The following is a 13,724-nucleotide window of genomic DNA, read 5'->3' as shown; positions in this document are numbered from 1 at the left end:
CACGCGAAGCGAGTCACGGAGACCGGGAAAGAGGCAATGCCAGCAGCCAACTCAGCCGACTTACTGGCGCTGTCAGATTGTTCCTAATCCCTCCCGACCAGCCCTCCTTGCGACCGCGATCTGCTGTCGCGGCATCGCGCCACGGCCTTCCGTGAGCGGCAGTCGATGCGTCTTCTCTCGGCAAATGCCGCGAGTTGCTGAAACCGAGTGGGTCAATCTTATTAACCCTGACGTGCATCGAAAATGCGTAGTGGTTTTTTTTCTCGGTGTGTTGAAGTCTGAACTTGACGGCGACCATGGAGTTTCTCTGAATTTCCTGAAAGGAAGTCTATTCGGCGCAGGAATGCCCGAGAGTGTTAAGTAAATATTTGGCTTGGTTAGTAATTGGCTGAAAACATGGACTCAGTTTTAAGTGTACATTTTTTTTTTCTAGGCGAACCACCAGTAGTATTTTCTTTGTTAATTTTCATGCACGCACAATGCCGAACATTTACTTGCAATATATTTATTTAAAAATAGAGAAGGTCACGACAGAAACAATTAAATCGGCGCACATGGGAGGAGCACCGTGGTGCATATATATATATATATATATATATATATATATATATATATATATATATATATATATATATATATATATATATATATATATATATATATATATATATATATATATATATATATAGAGAGAGAGAGAGAGAGAGAGAGAGAGAGAGAGAGAGAAATCTTCATTTTGAATCTCAGGTCTGCGGGTCAGTAATTCAAGTGTACGCGTTGAAGCTTCAGATAGGCGTGCGGGGGGGGGGGGGGGGGGGGGGGGTGTTACCCAACACGTGGGTGGTGTGGGCCACCAGAAGCCGCCATGCTGTTGGGCGTACTGCAGCAGGGGTTGCTGCCCAGCTTCCCTTGATCTTGCTACATGGAGGGGGCAGGAGTTTGTGAGGGATGTAGTGCGCTGCCTGAGTGCTGCGCGGACGAGGCCAATTCAAGGTAGGTGATTAGCACAACAGACAGTTTGGCTAGTTGGCACTCGTTCACGGTGCTACTAACAGCGCACAAAGACCGCAGACAAGAGGAAAGAAAACAGGGAAGCGCGAACCCCTTTCGATTGTTTTCCCTCCAGGTATAATGTTGAGAAACTCTCTGGCTGCGATGGAAAGCTTGTGCACAATAATAATAATAATTGGTTTTTGGGGAAGGAAATGGCGCAGTATCGGTCTCATATATCGTTGGACACCTGAACCGCGCCGTAAGGGAAGGGATAAAGGAGGGAGTGAAAGAAGAAAGGGGCGCCGTAGTGGAGGGCTCCGGAATAATTTCGACCACCTGGGGATCTTTAACGTGCACTGACATCGCACAGCACACGGGCGCCTTAGCGTTTTGCCTCCATAAAAACGCAGCCGCCGCGGTCGGGTTCGAACCCGGGAACTCCGGATCAGTAGTCGAGCGCCCTAACCACTGAGCCACCGCGACGGGTGTGCACAAAACGCTGGTTCAGTTTATCTGGTATGCATGCCTCCCTCACAAAACCTTCTGTCACTGATCAGAATAAAGTCTGCCCTCGGTGAATTGATATGAAAATGTACAGCAGAATTCCATCAAAGACATTTTGGAGCAGCAACATCCCATCGAGGAATGATATAGCTTTACTGGTCGTGCTGTTTGTATCGCCACTCGGCCATTTACCCGAATGAGTTGACGCTTACTCGTAACTGTGCAGCATACAAACATGAATTTCTGCCTGAAAGCTTTCAGGAATGCCGTAAAATTAGATAGGATCTCCGGCCGAAAAATGAAGCATTGATTGCGTCAAGGAAATGAAGGGCGCTTCATGGGTGATCAAGCACAGCCGGCAAATTTCTGATTCTGTGGCTCTCGTGTCAGGACTCAGATTTTAAACGTATTTTCTCTTTTTAACAAAACTGTAATAAAGCCGTTAGTTATGTACAGAAGCAAGTTCTAAAGCAACAGCAGCGTTAATTGCCATTAAATAAGAACTTCGTATTCTTTAATACGTACCGGAATCTTAGTACGCGGCAATTTTTGCTTTTCGCACCCACAGAGATTCACGCAGAGGGCTTCCTCTATACCTGGACCCATATTGCTGGATTTGTGCACATCCATACTCTGTTAATGTTGCAGCATGAACGGGATGCGGCCCAACGCCTTTCATTATCGATAAAATACAACAGATCAGTTCATTATTGCGGTCCCCTTAAGAGGTTCTGTAACATTATAAGCGATATTTAATTACCCGCCAGCAGTCTACCAGTAAAACGCTGAATTTGTGCCGATTAATGAATGCACAAAGCAAAAAAAAAAACGCAGCTAAGGGGATGTGTAGACGTCAATCCCTATATTGTTATTCACAAGAAGAAAAATTTTCACAAAATTTCTGTCCTCCCGCATTCTCCAGTCCATTCCGCCTCTATCGGAGACAATATATGGGCAGCAAGTTACAAGTGTGTTGACTCATGAGAACGTATGAAAAAAAAAAAATCCGATCTTTGCTCACAGAAGTACTTCGGGAAGGTTCCTGGGGACACGGGTCAGAGAGAGAGAGAGAGAGAGAATATAAAAGTAAGTAAAAGAAGGAAGAAGGCAAGAGTGTAATTAAGTAATATCGAAATTAGCCGCCATCACAATGCGACCGCTGCAGCCAGGATCGAACCCTCGACGTGGGCTCAGCAGTCGAACGCCGCTGTCCTAAACTCATCATCATCATCATCAGCCTTACTACACCCACTGCAGGGCAAAGGCCTCTCCCGTATCTACCCAATTAACCCTATACTTTGCCAGCTGCATCCACCCTTTGCCTGCAAAATTCTTAATCTCATCCGCCCACCTAACCTTCTGCCGCCCCCTGCTGCGCTTACTTTCTCTTGGAAACTAAGCACGGAAAACTTCAGCAACTTGTGGTGCTGTTTGCTGAGCTCGAATAAAGCAAACAGGCAACGAAACAAACGCCGGAATACCGTGCTTCATGTGGGGCGTTTGTGTCGTCTAACATATTTTGCTCCACATGACCAAGCTCGCATTTTCCGGACGGCCTGCACAAAGGAGAGGAGATTGTGCGGTTCGTTCAAGGCTTCGATACACAAGACGCGCATGGGCGAACGACGTGCTCTAGCTCCTTTGATGTTTATATTTTTGTCGCTGGTAGACCGAAACGGTGTCAGGATATACACTGCACGACCATTTCTCCAAGATTTCTGTCAGACAGTGCGTGTCGCTTTCCTTGGTATTTCTACCATTATTTCCGTCTTGGCGTGTGCAGAAGCTTAAGCTTTCCGCTTGGATCGGCCCAACCTACGTTAGCGAAGGCTGCCGCATTCCTTTGCAGCATTAGCCGCAGCGATAAAGAAAGAAATAATAACAACAAAACTGGGTTAACTAATACTTACACTATGAAGCCCGGTCTTATCGACTTGCTCGTCGGAAAACGAAAACTTCGCTTGCCTGAGGTGGCGGAGAAATGGAATTTGGTCAAGTGCCGCGCGGAGAAGGTTTTAGTGTTGTGTGTGAGTGTTTTTTCTTCACGTCTCACCTTTGGAATCAGGCTCGATTCAGGATTCAGTTTTGTCGCTTGCGGAGAGAGAGCGAAAGAACGCACCTTCACGTGCGTCGTAAAGTAAGCCTCGCTGAAACGTGCACCACCGTCTGCTTGCGGAATTCGTCAGCCCGTGTGGTGTACAGGGGGCGCCACTCGGCAGCTCGAGTGAGGATCGAAAGGGCAGTTGCGTCACCATACGCCCTCATTTGTTCTTTTTAGTCCGCGTGTGGGATTTCTCCAGGGGTTTTTTTTTTTTCCCCCTCTGACTGCTGTGTGCTTTAATTCTTCCGAACACGTATACTGGCAGCGAAGACAGTAGCGCGCCGCGAGAGACCTTTGCGGAGGTTTTCCTTCAGGCACGTTACTCATACACATAACGGCTGTTACGCGATTACGTAACACAGTAGCGTGTCTGCTGGGCGCGGCGCACGGTTTTAGAAGAGGAAAACTGTAGTTACAGAGCGGAGCGCCCAGCGATTCTACGCCGAAATCGAAACAAAGAGAATGAAGCTCGCTATGACATAGCGTCTTTGACCTTCTAGCTTTTTTTCTCTCTCTTGCAATTCGCCGTACATATGTGAATATGCCTGTTCCAACTCTTCGTCTTTATGTGTTAGCTTTAGCACAGAGAAATTGGCAGTGGCATTTGGCTGTGCTAGAAGGATCTTCCAGCATTCCGCCGTTTCTGACCACGCCAGAAATGCAAAAAGAAAAAAGAATCTGACACATCTGTTGAAAAGACAAAATTATATGATATTCTCAATATTTAGAGAAACAGTAAAGTAGGCTAATTTGTGAACCACTCAAAACGATAAAAGTGGGCAAACGTACTCAGACGCGGATGTTAAACCAACTGTAAATAAACGTCAAAACCAGTCTATCACTTTCTGATGCAACAGCATCCACCGCAGATGAAATTTTGCGTTGCTTCACCGGGAAACTAAGCTTTTGCAGCATACTTTCTGCCTATATATGGCAGCAGACGCTTCAATTTTATTTGATATGTACAGTGGAATCGGGTTTGTGCAATCTTTCGAAGGCGTGACATTTTTTCCCCGGGCAAACCCACCTCAATGGCTCTGTGGCTTTGGCGTCTGATTGCTGATCCCAAGGCCGCGGCAGCCGTACTTCGATGGAGGTGAAACACAAAACGTCCATGCACTGTGCGATTTTAGCGCAGGTTAAATAGCGCGAGGTGGTGTAAATTAGTCCGAAGCCCTCCAATACGGCGTCCCTCATAGCCCATGTGTCGCTTTGGGTCGTTAGACCCTAGAATGTGCAATTTAAACATGCTGACGTAGTCGAGTCTGTACCGTACGTGATATGCCGCACATTACAGAGTTAAAAGACGGCCACCTCAGTGTACTTTTTGGTGACATTTCAGAGCACACAGAGATAAATCCAAGTCAATTAAGCAATTCTAAGCTTTCCACTATGGGGCGTCCCTCCCTACACAGCTATAGCTCTTTTCTACTTGGGCGGCGGGGGTGATGGTGGAGCAGGGGCGTTCCAGGCTACTTCTGTAATATCTGAGTGCCTTTATATTTGGACCATCGATCGATTCAAGGACATATTTGAGAAAAAAAAAACTTGCAATTGCTTGTCGGTTTGTGGTTCATTGTCCACGTCTTCGTGTTTAGCTGCTGATTTGAAGGCTGGTCCTCAGATTACATCCCCACCACTATTTCACAGAGCAGCCTACGATAGAGAACGTGCGAGCAGCTTACAACCGCGAGCCCAGCGATTCCTGGTAGGAGAAAACGCGCCTTATCGCGCGATACGGTGCTCGAGAGAAAGCGTCGAAGAAAGCAGTTGGTTCCTAGAAAGCCGGGGGCAGTCGGTTCGCGTTTCGGTGCCGTTCCTCAGAGGTGCTGCAGGAGTGGTTAGCGGAGCTGTCGGGCCACCCGTCCAACGGAGCCAAGGAAGCCCCAGCGCGTGGAAGGCCGAAGCCCCGAAGTCGGCGCCGCTGACTGCGCGGGGATGCCCTGCCAGGTGAGAGCGGCGCGGAAGGGGGGCCACGTGAGCGGCGAGCGCCCATTGGCCGCCGCCGGCGTGACGTCGTGCGACGTCGCGGCGGAACGGCGGGGGACTGTTCGCCGGCCGACGCGGCCGTGCTCCGTCAGTTTGACGCGAGAGCCTGAGGTGGAGGTGATAGCCCGACGCGTCGGCTTCGCGAACCAAACTGCCCGTCGATGTGAGTGTCAGTGGGCGCAGCGGGCTCCTCGATTCGGCGCTGGGGAGTAGCACGCACAGCATGCGCGGCCAGCCGGATTCTGACACCGCCCTGCCCACTGATCTGCCGACCACGCATCTGCTGGGATGTTTTGCCGCTAACGCCACATGCTTATACACAAGTGAGTTGCAACCCTTTTCTTTTTTTTTGTTGCTCCCCGCGTATATTTTTTTTCTCTTTGCACTTGCAGCTGCCCTTTCGTTATTTCTCGCACCCCCGCACGCTCTATGGGAACTTGTGGCACGTGATATCCGTCCTGCGGGCTAACCGAGACAAAGGGACACCGGCAGCGATGTGTGTGCCTTTGCTTCGGAAGTCTGCAGACGGCGTCCTCAAACTGCGATCGCCTGAAATTGAAAGCGTTACTCTGGCGGAGGAGGCTGGGGAGAGACTACGGAAACGAAGATATCTGTTTACCGCCGAGTGATTGCACCTGCCCCTGACGCATTTTGTTGCGATTGAAACCGCTCGGTGACACGGACGGGACAGTGAACTTTTCTCGCCTCCCCCGCTCCGCGGCTGTCGCGGGTCGACAGAATGATTTGTGCGCCTTTTGCCGCTGCTACCTTTTTTTTTTTTTTGCTTCCCGTGTTGCCGTTTTTAGTTGCGCTGTAGTGTGCGCGTGCACGTGTGTATGTGTGCGCGTGTGTGTGGTGAAAGAAACTGCCACGTGTTTTCAGTTGTCAAAAATATTGAAATGTCGGTAATGCTGTTTTATTTTTCATGATCTGCGCAGGTTTCCTTCACGCTCTCACCTGTACTTTTGTTTAGTACACCTCAAAACAATGTAGAGCGCCGAAAACGCTGTTTTGTTCGGATGATTTTTTCGTGCTCTGCAGCAGCAGAAAAGTTCCTTGTCTTTTTTTTTTCTCAGAAATTCTGAGAGATGCCCTTCTCGCGGTCACCCTCGCTTCTTCTTGCCGCCTCTCCCTTTCCCCCGCAGTATTCTTTCTTCTTTCGCCAGCCTTATTGATTCGCGCTAATATTGACAAGGGTGTTTGCCGTGCGCGTGGAGCGGCGCGGAATTATTGCTTCCCACCGCGTGCGTGCGTGCGTGCGTGTTCAGGAACGTGCCTCTCTCCATATACGGAACATTGGAGCCCAATGCCGTACGCTGTCACGGCTCGTCGCACAAATCAAACTTGCCTCCCTTGCCTCGCGTGCGTACGCCGGCTGCGAGCGGCTTCCGTGCGACAGTCGGGCTAGCTGCCAGATTTCAATTGGAAGATTACGTACAGGCCTCTTCCGCAGCTGCCGCCTGGAATGGGACGGGGGGAGGCAGCTCCCCTGTTGTGGCGAGCTCGCCGCCGCCGCGGCTGTTTGCGCCGTTTCTTGCGCAGAAAGGGCTCCGACCGCGGGGCAACGCGTCGGGCTTTGCTAAACAGTGCAAGGCGCAAACGTCGCAAGTGAGCTAACGAACCTGTGCACGGCACAGAAGGGACTGGTGACCATTTTGCCTCATCGTTTCACGCAATACAAACGCCGCCAGAGTCACGGTGCAGGCTCGGAAGTTGCTGTAGAGGCTTCGTGGAGAGGTCGGTAGACCGTCGCTCTGCAGCCTCCTCGAGTGTTCGGGCGAAAGAGGCTGCGGGGAACGGCGTCGTTGCTGGCGGCCCGAGCCAGAAAGCGCGGGGCTCACGCCCTGTATCGAGCCAATCTCAAGAGCTGCGACATTTGCTTCTTGGGGTTATCTTCCGAGACTGCCCTTTCGTCCTGTTTTTTTTTTCTTCTCTGCTCATTTTTTTCTTCTTCACTTATCGTTGCGCAATGGCGGCTGCCGTTCCTGTGGACCGCAATTGGGCGTCTATTTACATCGGCGTCGGGAGCAGGTATTTACGGTTTCCGGGCGCTATTCTCGCATTCCGCGCTAATCTTTGCGCGTGCGCGATAAGACGCGACTCGAGGGGGATGCAGAGCTCTCACGGCTGGGCGTTCCAATCAACGCGGTTTCGCAGAACACGCGGAAACAAATCACGACCCGCTGCCGCTGGGGCGAGAAATAACTGGGCCCCCGCGCGCTGGTCGACGGTGCCGGGCCGTGATGCCATCATTAGCTGCGACGAGAGTTGAGCATAAAAACGAGGCGCGCCTGGCAGCCGGGATGCCGAGAAGGCTCAGCAGCTGAGTTATGGACGGCCCCCACAGCAGCTGCTACAGCGGGGAAAAATCCCGACGCATGTATTAGGATGGATGTGACATGCTTGCAGATTGTCTAGCGGACTGCGCGGCCCAAATGCTGCTTGTCACGCCGGATCGGCTGCTTAAACTAATGGGCTGCCCTTCCTGAGGCAAATGGGACGAGCACTTTTCCTTCTTCTGTTTTCCTCTCTTTTCTCCTCTTCCCTGCGCCGCTGAGGCCACGTGGCGCGCCCATTGATGCGCCCACCGGCGGTCCCTCGTAAAACGTCGCGCTATAGGCGAGCCCGGGGCTCCTTTGACGGTGCGACGCCGACGCGGCCTCTCTGGCGCCGCCAGTCCTACGCGCCCCTGGCGGATACATTTCAATCACCGATCCCCCGCTCTTTGGGAGCCCGCGTGCATTGTGCCGATGCACCGGCCGGCCAAGTCCGATAAGCATCGGGCTCGTTCCAACACTATGTCACCCAGTTCGTACCTTATCGTGCGCGCGGAGTCGGCGGGCCCACCACGCCGTCTCGGCCTGGTACCTGCCTCGCGGGTTCCTCTCGCGCTGACAGGTAGCGGCATTTTTGCCCGTTTAGTTTGCACCTTTGCGGCCGCCGTGATGGGGAGAGCTGCTGTGCGTCAGTCGCCCGTGGCGTTTCCGCCCTCTGAGCGAGCGAGACCTCCAGATGAGCTCTTACAGCCGTGTCCTGGGAAATCTTTGCGGAAGACGTGCCTCTCTTCCATAGCACTGCCCTGTACTGGCTGCTCGCAGCAGTCTTCGAATGTCCCTGATATTGGCCACGACGGGTGTTGAGTTCATATGCGCACCAGACGTGTTGTGGGTAGTTGTCGAGGCAAAGGGACGGTAACCCGTGGCGACGAGGTACTGCTCACTGTCTTGTCGAGAGCGCGGCATTTAGACAGCAAGGGTATTGATAAGAACGAATACACGACCAAGCGGCGCAGTCTTGTCAACTCGTGTCTTGGTGGTCGGCGGCGGAAGCTGCTTAGAGACGATAATAAATGTTCGCTAACTGTGCGCTAAGAGACCACATTGGCTTCGATAAACGGTCGAGCTTGTTGCGAAAAGAGCGTAATGAAAAGGAGGTGACGTCGAGAGCGTCTCGAAACGGAGACTGGTGCTGATCTGACCAACTCTGCCGAGACCAGACAACGGTCTCGCCGATTTGTGCGTGCAATATTTCGACGCAGTTTCTGAACCTTCGTATGCGAAACGCTGCTTTCGCTTTGCAGGCGGCGGTAAAAGCGCCCAAAGAGATATAAACGTTCGACTGTCATGGCCGAAAACCATTCCATCTCCCGACAACTTGGAGAAAGTGGGCCAAGTGTGCTGCGATATTTTCACGTGCATCCCGCGGAAGCTCTCGCGTGGTGCTCAGTTCTCATGTTTAACCTTCCGCCACTCCGGCCGGTAGTAGTAGTAGTAAGTGTTTATTGAAAAAAAATAATAAAAGGAGGTTAAAAGATTTTGCTCACCCCGTCATCTGCCATCACTTTGGCGGCGGCACCTGAGCTGGGGCAGCGGAAATAAAGGAAAGCAGGCAGTATGAAGAAGAGGAATGAAAGAGGTGAGGGGGCAGCAAGAAAGGGCGGTGCGACTCCGCCGCTCGTCACTCTTAAAGACGTAGCACGACTGGGTGGAGTTTCGTTCAGAAGACGATATACACAAAAGGTGACCTGCCACCGCGAAACTCGCACATATAGGCCACTCCAACCGGAAAAAGAAACGTTACCTCATCAAAACCCATTCAAGAGATGACGCTAGCCTCGGCTTCTGCCGTCATTTTCCGCGCTCCGTCGGCGCAGTTTTCCCGCCTGGTTGTGAAGCCTGGCGATGACCGTACGGAAGCTGCACGACGCACCTGGGCTCGGCTGTTTCTGGAACCCCTTTGTGGCGCGTAGTAGCTGTTGACCCATGGGGCGTCGCCCGAGCTCGCCTCCGCAACGCGCACGGACTCGGCCCCACGGCCTTGGGGCTCAGCACCGTTTCCCGCGAGCACAGTTTCCCCCATCCGATGCGCCGCGACCCGTGGGCGCGCTCTCACGGGCGCTCCAGCTTGGGCAAACAGTCGTGCCTGTTCCCGGCCCGTACAGGGTTTGCCGGCGGCTCAAGGCCCGCCGTGCTCACCCCGACGACCCTGTGGGAGCCTCAGCGGCCCTGTTGCGCGCCGTGGTCGGCGACTGGGTCACACTAGGGTCGTGTTGAAAAAAGAAACCGCGTGGTAGCCGCCCACCGCGATTCTCCCCATTTAAAACGAGCTGTCATTTCTTCCGGTCGGACGGGGTTGCTTGGTACGGAGAGTCTCCAGAGAGGCTTCGGTAAGGAGCTTGACAAAATGATGCCGTTAATAGCCGACAAATTATCCTCAGCCGACCGGTTATCACTAGCATGGCGAGGAAGACTGTCTCATTGAGAGCCACTGGAAAAAAATTTTAACGCGATAGCGTTAAGGGCCTCGTGTCGCAGAAAAGCCTGTGTCGTCGTCGGCGGCGTTGACCGTGAGCGAAAAAATCCCAGAAGCATTAATAAATAAAACCGAGTTGAGGAAAAGAACCAGGGCCTCCGGAGTGCGAGACAAGCACTCTAACCACTCCACCACGCCAGCTCGATGGTTTGGTAGGAACAAAGGCGCGTCTAGTGAATACGGTGTTGTCTTAGAAGGGTGCTTTAGAGACATGTACTGTGGTGTATATTAGTAATTATGAGCATGGAAATTACAGAAGTCGCAGTTAAGCGAGTAGCAAAGTCCGTTTCCGCTACTTTTCCTCTTCGCTTGGCGCGCACGTAGCGCCATCAGGCGGCGCCCACTAAAACTTCTCCCTGCTCCTCCTCGCAATGTACGCCACTGTCCTAACAGACAGCGCGCGACGGCAGCGGCCTCCCGCTCGTCTAGTTCAGGCGCAGTGGGGCCGTGCGGGGACGCAGGAGTCACGCGGTGAGCGGCGAACAACGCAGCGCACATCCAAGGCGCGTTCACCACGAAGCTTGCGGCCCGTTCGTTCGGCGCGGAAGCTATGCTGGCGTTCGTGGCATCGGGTTTGTCGAGAACGATGTGCCGACGAACGACGACTGCAACTTGAGTCCCGCGCGTTTCGGCAGTATGGGGACTCCCAGGGATCTGTGAATGTAAGAGAATAACCTTCTGCATATTTGGAAATTAACCCATTACGCTATCCCGTCATACCCCCAAGGCGGAGCTTGAGGGTCCCCTCCAATTTTTGTCAACTTCGTCTCGGCATATTTCTACAGAGCAGAGGCTATTTTCTTCATTCATTTTTACGTGCGAAAACCGAGAAGGGCGGCTACGATGAACGCAGCAGTCAAGGGTTAATAATAATAATTGGTTTTGTGGGAAAGGAAATGGCGTAGTATCTGTCTCATATATATCGTTGGACACCTGAACCGCGCCGTAAGGGAAGGCATAAAGGAGGGAGTGAAAGAAGAAAGGGGCGCCGTAGTGGAGGGCTCCGGAATAATTTCGACCACCTGGGGATCTTTAACGTGCACTGATATCGCACAGCACACGGGCGCCTTAGCGTTTTTCCTACGCAGCCGCCGCGGTCGGTTTCGAGCCCGGGAACTCCGGATCAGTAGTCGAGCGCCCTAACCACTGAGCCACCGCGGTGGGGCCAGTCAAGGGTTCCAAACTGATTTGAACCACTTGGTATCTTCTGCGGAAACTCTTTGTCAGAGTCGAACCCGCGACTCCGTGCTCAGCGGCGGTACTCCATAGGCAGCTATAGCTAGCCACCGCGGTGGGCCGGCGTTTTCATCAGCGAACGCACGGCGGCCGCATAGTCGGCGCGATTTTCGCGAACACCTGCAGGCGCGTGAATCGTCGCTCGTTGTAGCCGGAAACAACGCCGCGAATTCTCGCTTTGCAAACAGAGACGAGGACGCGTGTGTATACGTGCATTCAGCTCCGCGAGTGGGACACTAAATATGCGGGAGGCAACGGCAGACGAGCGGTTGCCAAACGAGAGTCTTTTTCTCCGGACTCCAGAAAAGAGGAGCTCCAATCTCGAGAGGAACGCGCGCGCGAGGGAGATCTGTGGCGGAAACGTCGTCGGCATTCTCTAATGCCCACTGTGTATCAACCGCCGTCTAGACACGGCGAGGAGCGTGCCTCGAGCTGAATGCTATCTCCCGAGGCTTTTTTTTTCTTCTTCTTGCGCATTACGCGGAGGAGGAATGGCAGATCGAGTGAAGCGCACGGGTATACTAGAAAGACAGCTGTTGAGAAACGCGGTGTACAGCTCTTTCTCTCGTCGCTTACTGGCCTTTCGGGCGCATTGTGTAAATATCCGCCCTGAATACGCTAGCGTGTACGCGCGCTCCGTAACTGCGGTCCGGAAGAGCTGACCGGCCTGCAACGTCCTATGCTCTGAAGAGACGGAAAGAGAGAGAGAGAGAGAGGGGGGGGGGGATCAAGCGGCTGTTTATTTGCCTAACATCGAGAAAGAGCCGGGGCAGCGGAAAATGAGCAAAAAAAGGACGTTTGCGTGACGCAGACACGCGTCGCATGTACGTGGCGTGTTGCGGACGCGTTGACTCCGGCGCGAGACCACTTTCACCGCTCTTCCTCGGGTTGCGAGTGCGACGCTGCGATGGCAGGGTGACCCACTTATATAGCCGGGGCGAAAATAAGCCCACTCTGACTCCCCCCTTTTTATTTTCGCTCCCTTCTTCCCTGTCGCGTGTAGTGTTGGTACGTGTCAGGCGCGGCGCCTCCTCCGCTAAACTTGCACCCGTCTGCTCCGGGCAACGTGTTCGCTCGTTTAAGGGAATTGGCCTGGGGCGGGTATGGATTGTCCGCCCCCCTCTGCACGACCCCCTCCTCGTTCGCACTGTAGCCCCATGGAGACAGCTCTCTCCTCAAACCGGCCGCTCGCGCCACAAAGCCTCCTTGCTGCAGCGACGACCGCGGAAGGAGAGCCTTTGCATAACTGTAACGCGAGACAAGGCGACAAGGACCTCGTTTGCGAGTCGCTGCAATTAATCTTCCACGCTACAACGCCTCCGCTATTACATAACAGCCTCACTAACGTGTGTTCAAGTTCCGTTGTCGCGAAGATTGCGACTATGAAAGGGAACCGTTGTCCGCTTTCGCGATGATTCCAGCCTCGCGGGGCTCCAGTTCTTGCGTTCGTTCAGGGCTGTAAGCTGAGATACTGCCCTGAAGACGCGCTCGTTGCCAGGGGATTATGATACCTGTACTGTGCACGCTGTGTGGTCCTTCCCTTGGTCAAGAGTTACAGGATAAAATACTCCCTGACCGCTTTTGGGTACCACAACGCGCCTTTTCAGCAAGTCGCGGGCAGTCGACAGCGGCCGTAGAAAGCATTCGGCCGCGCCTTAGGGTTCTATGGTGCGCAATATCGCCGCGGTGAATTGCAGCGCGTCCACCCTGCTCCCGCCACGGCTCATTCGAGGCATTGGGCACTGCTCTAGTGACGGAGGGCACGGGGCTTCGGCTCGGAGCTTGAATGAACATCAATCTTTCGTAATGCCAAATGGCTAATCTTTCGTGGCGTAAATTACACTGGCCGAGGTTGAGCAGTTTCGAGTGGCTCCTGGAGAGCCGTGCTGCGCATGCGCGAGGAGCAGTGACGTCACACGGCGCACAGCTGACGCGCCGGAGCCGCCGCCTCGCCGGTCTGCGCATCCTCTGGAAACCGCACCACGTGACCAACCGCGTGACGAACCACGTGACCAGCCACGGCGCCGCGCCGCCGGCAGCTGCTCCACACCGCGTGACAGACCACGTGCCCCCCCCCCCCCCCCCCCCC

The 13,724-nt window shown here is 53.3% G+C and overlaps 1 protein-coding gene across 1 annotated transcript in view; it reads left to right on the top strand.

The window, feature by feature from the left end:
* The first annotated feature begins 5,667 nt into the window (after positions 1–5,667).
* LOC144113424 (fibroblast growth factor 17-like) overlaps positions 5,668–13,724 on the top strand; it is an 87,807-nt gene continuing 79,750 nt past the window's right edge. The window contains exon 1 of the mRNA XM_077646497.1: positions 5,668–5,910. Within this exon, the coding sequence (XP_077502623.1) occupies positions 5,897–5,910 (14 nt within the window). The 5' untranslated portion in view covers positions 5,668–5,896. The remainder of the gene's footprint in view (positions 5,911–13,724) is intronic.

The sequence above is a fragment of the Amblyomma americanum genome, chromosome 1 (genome assembly GCF_052857255.1).
Source record: "Amblyomma americanum isolate KBUSLIRL-KWMA chromosome 1, ASM5285725v1, whole genome shotgun sequence".
Classification (NCBI taxonomy): Eukaryota; Metazoa; Arthropoda; class Arachnida; order Ixodida; family Ixodidae; genus Amblyomma; species Amblyomma americanum.
Note: the sequence above shows the minus strand (reverse complement) of the source record. Positions and strands in the feature narration are given on the sequence as shown.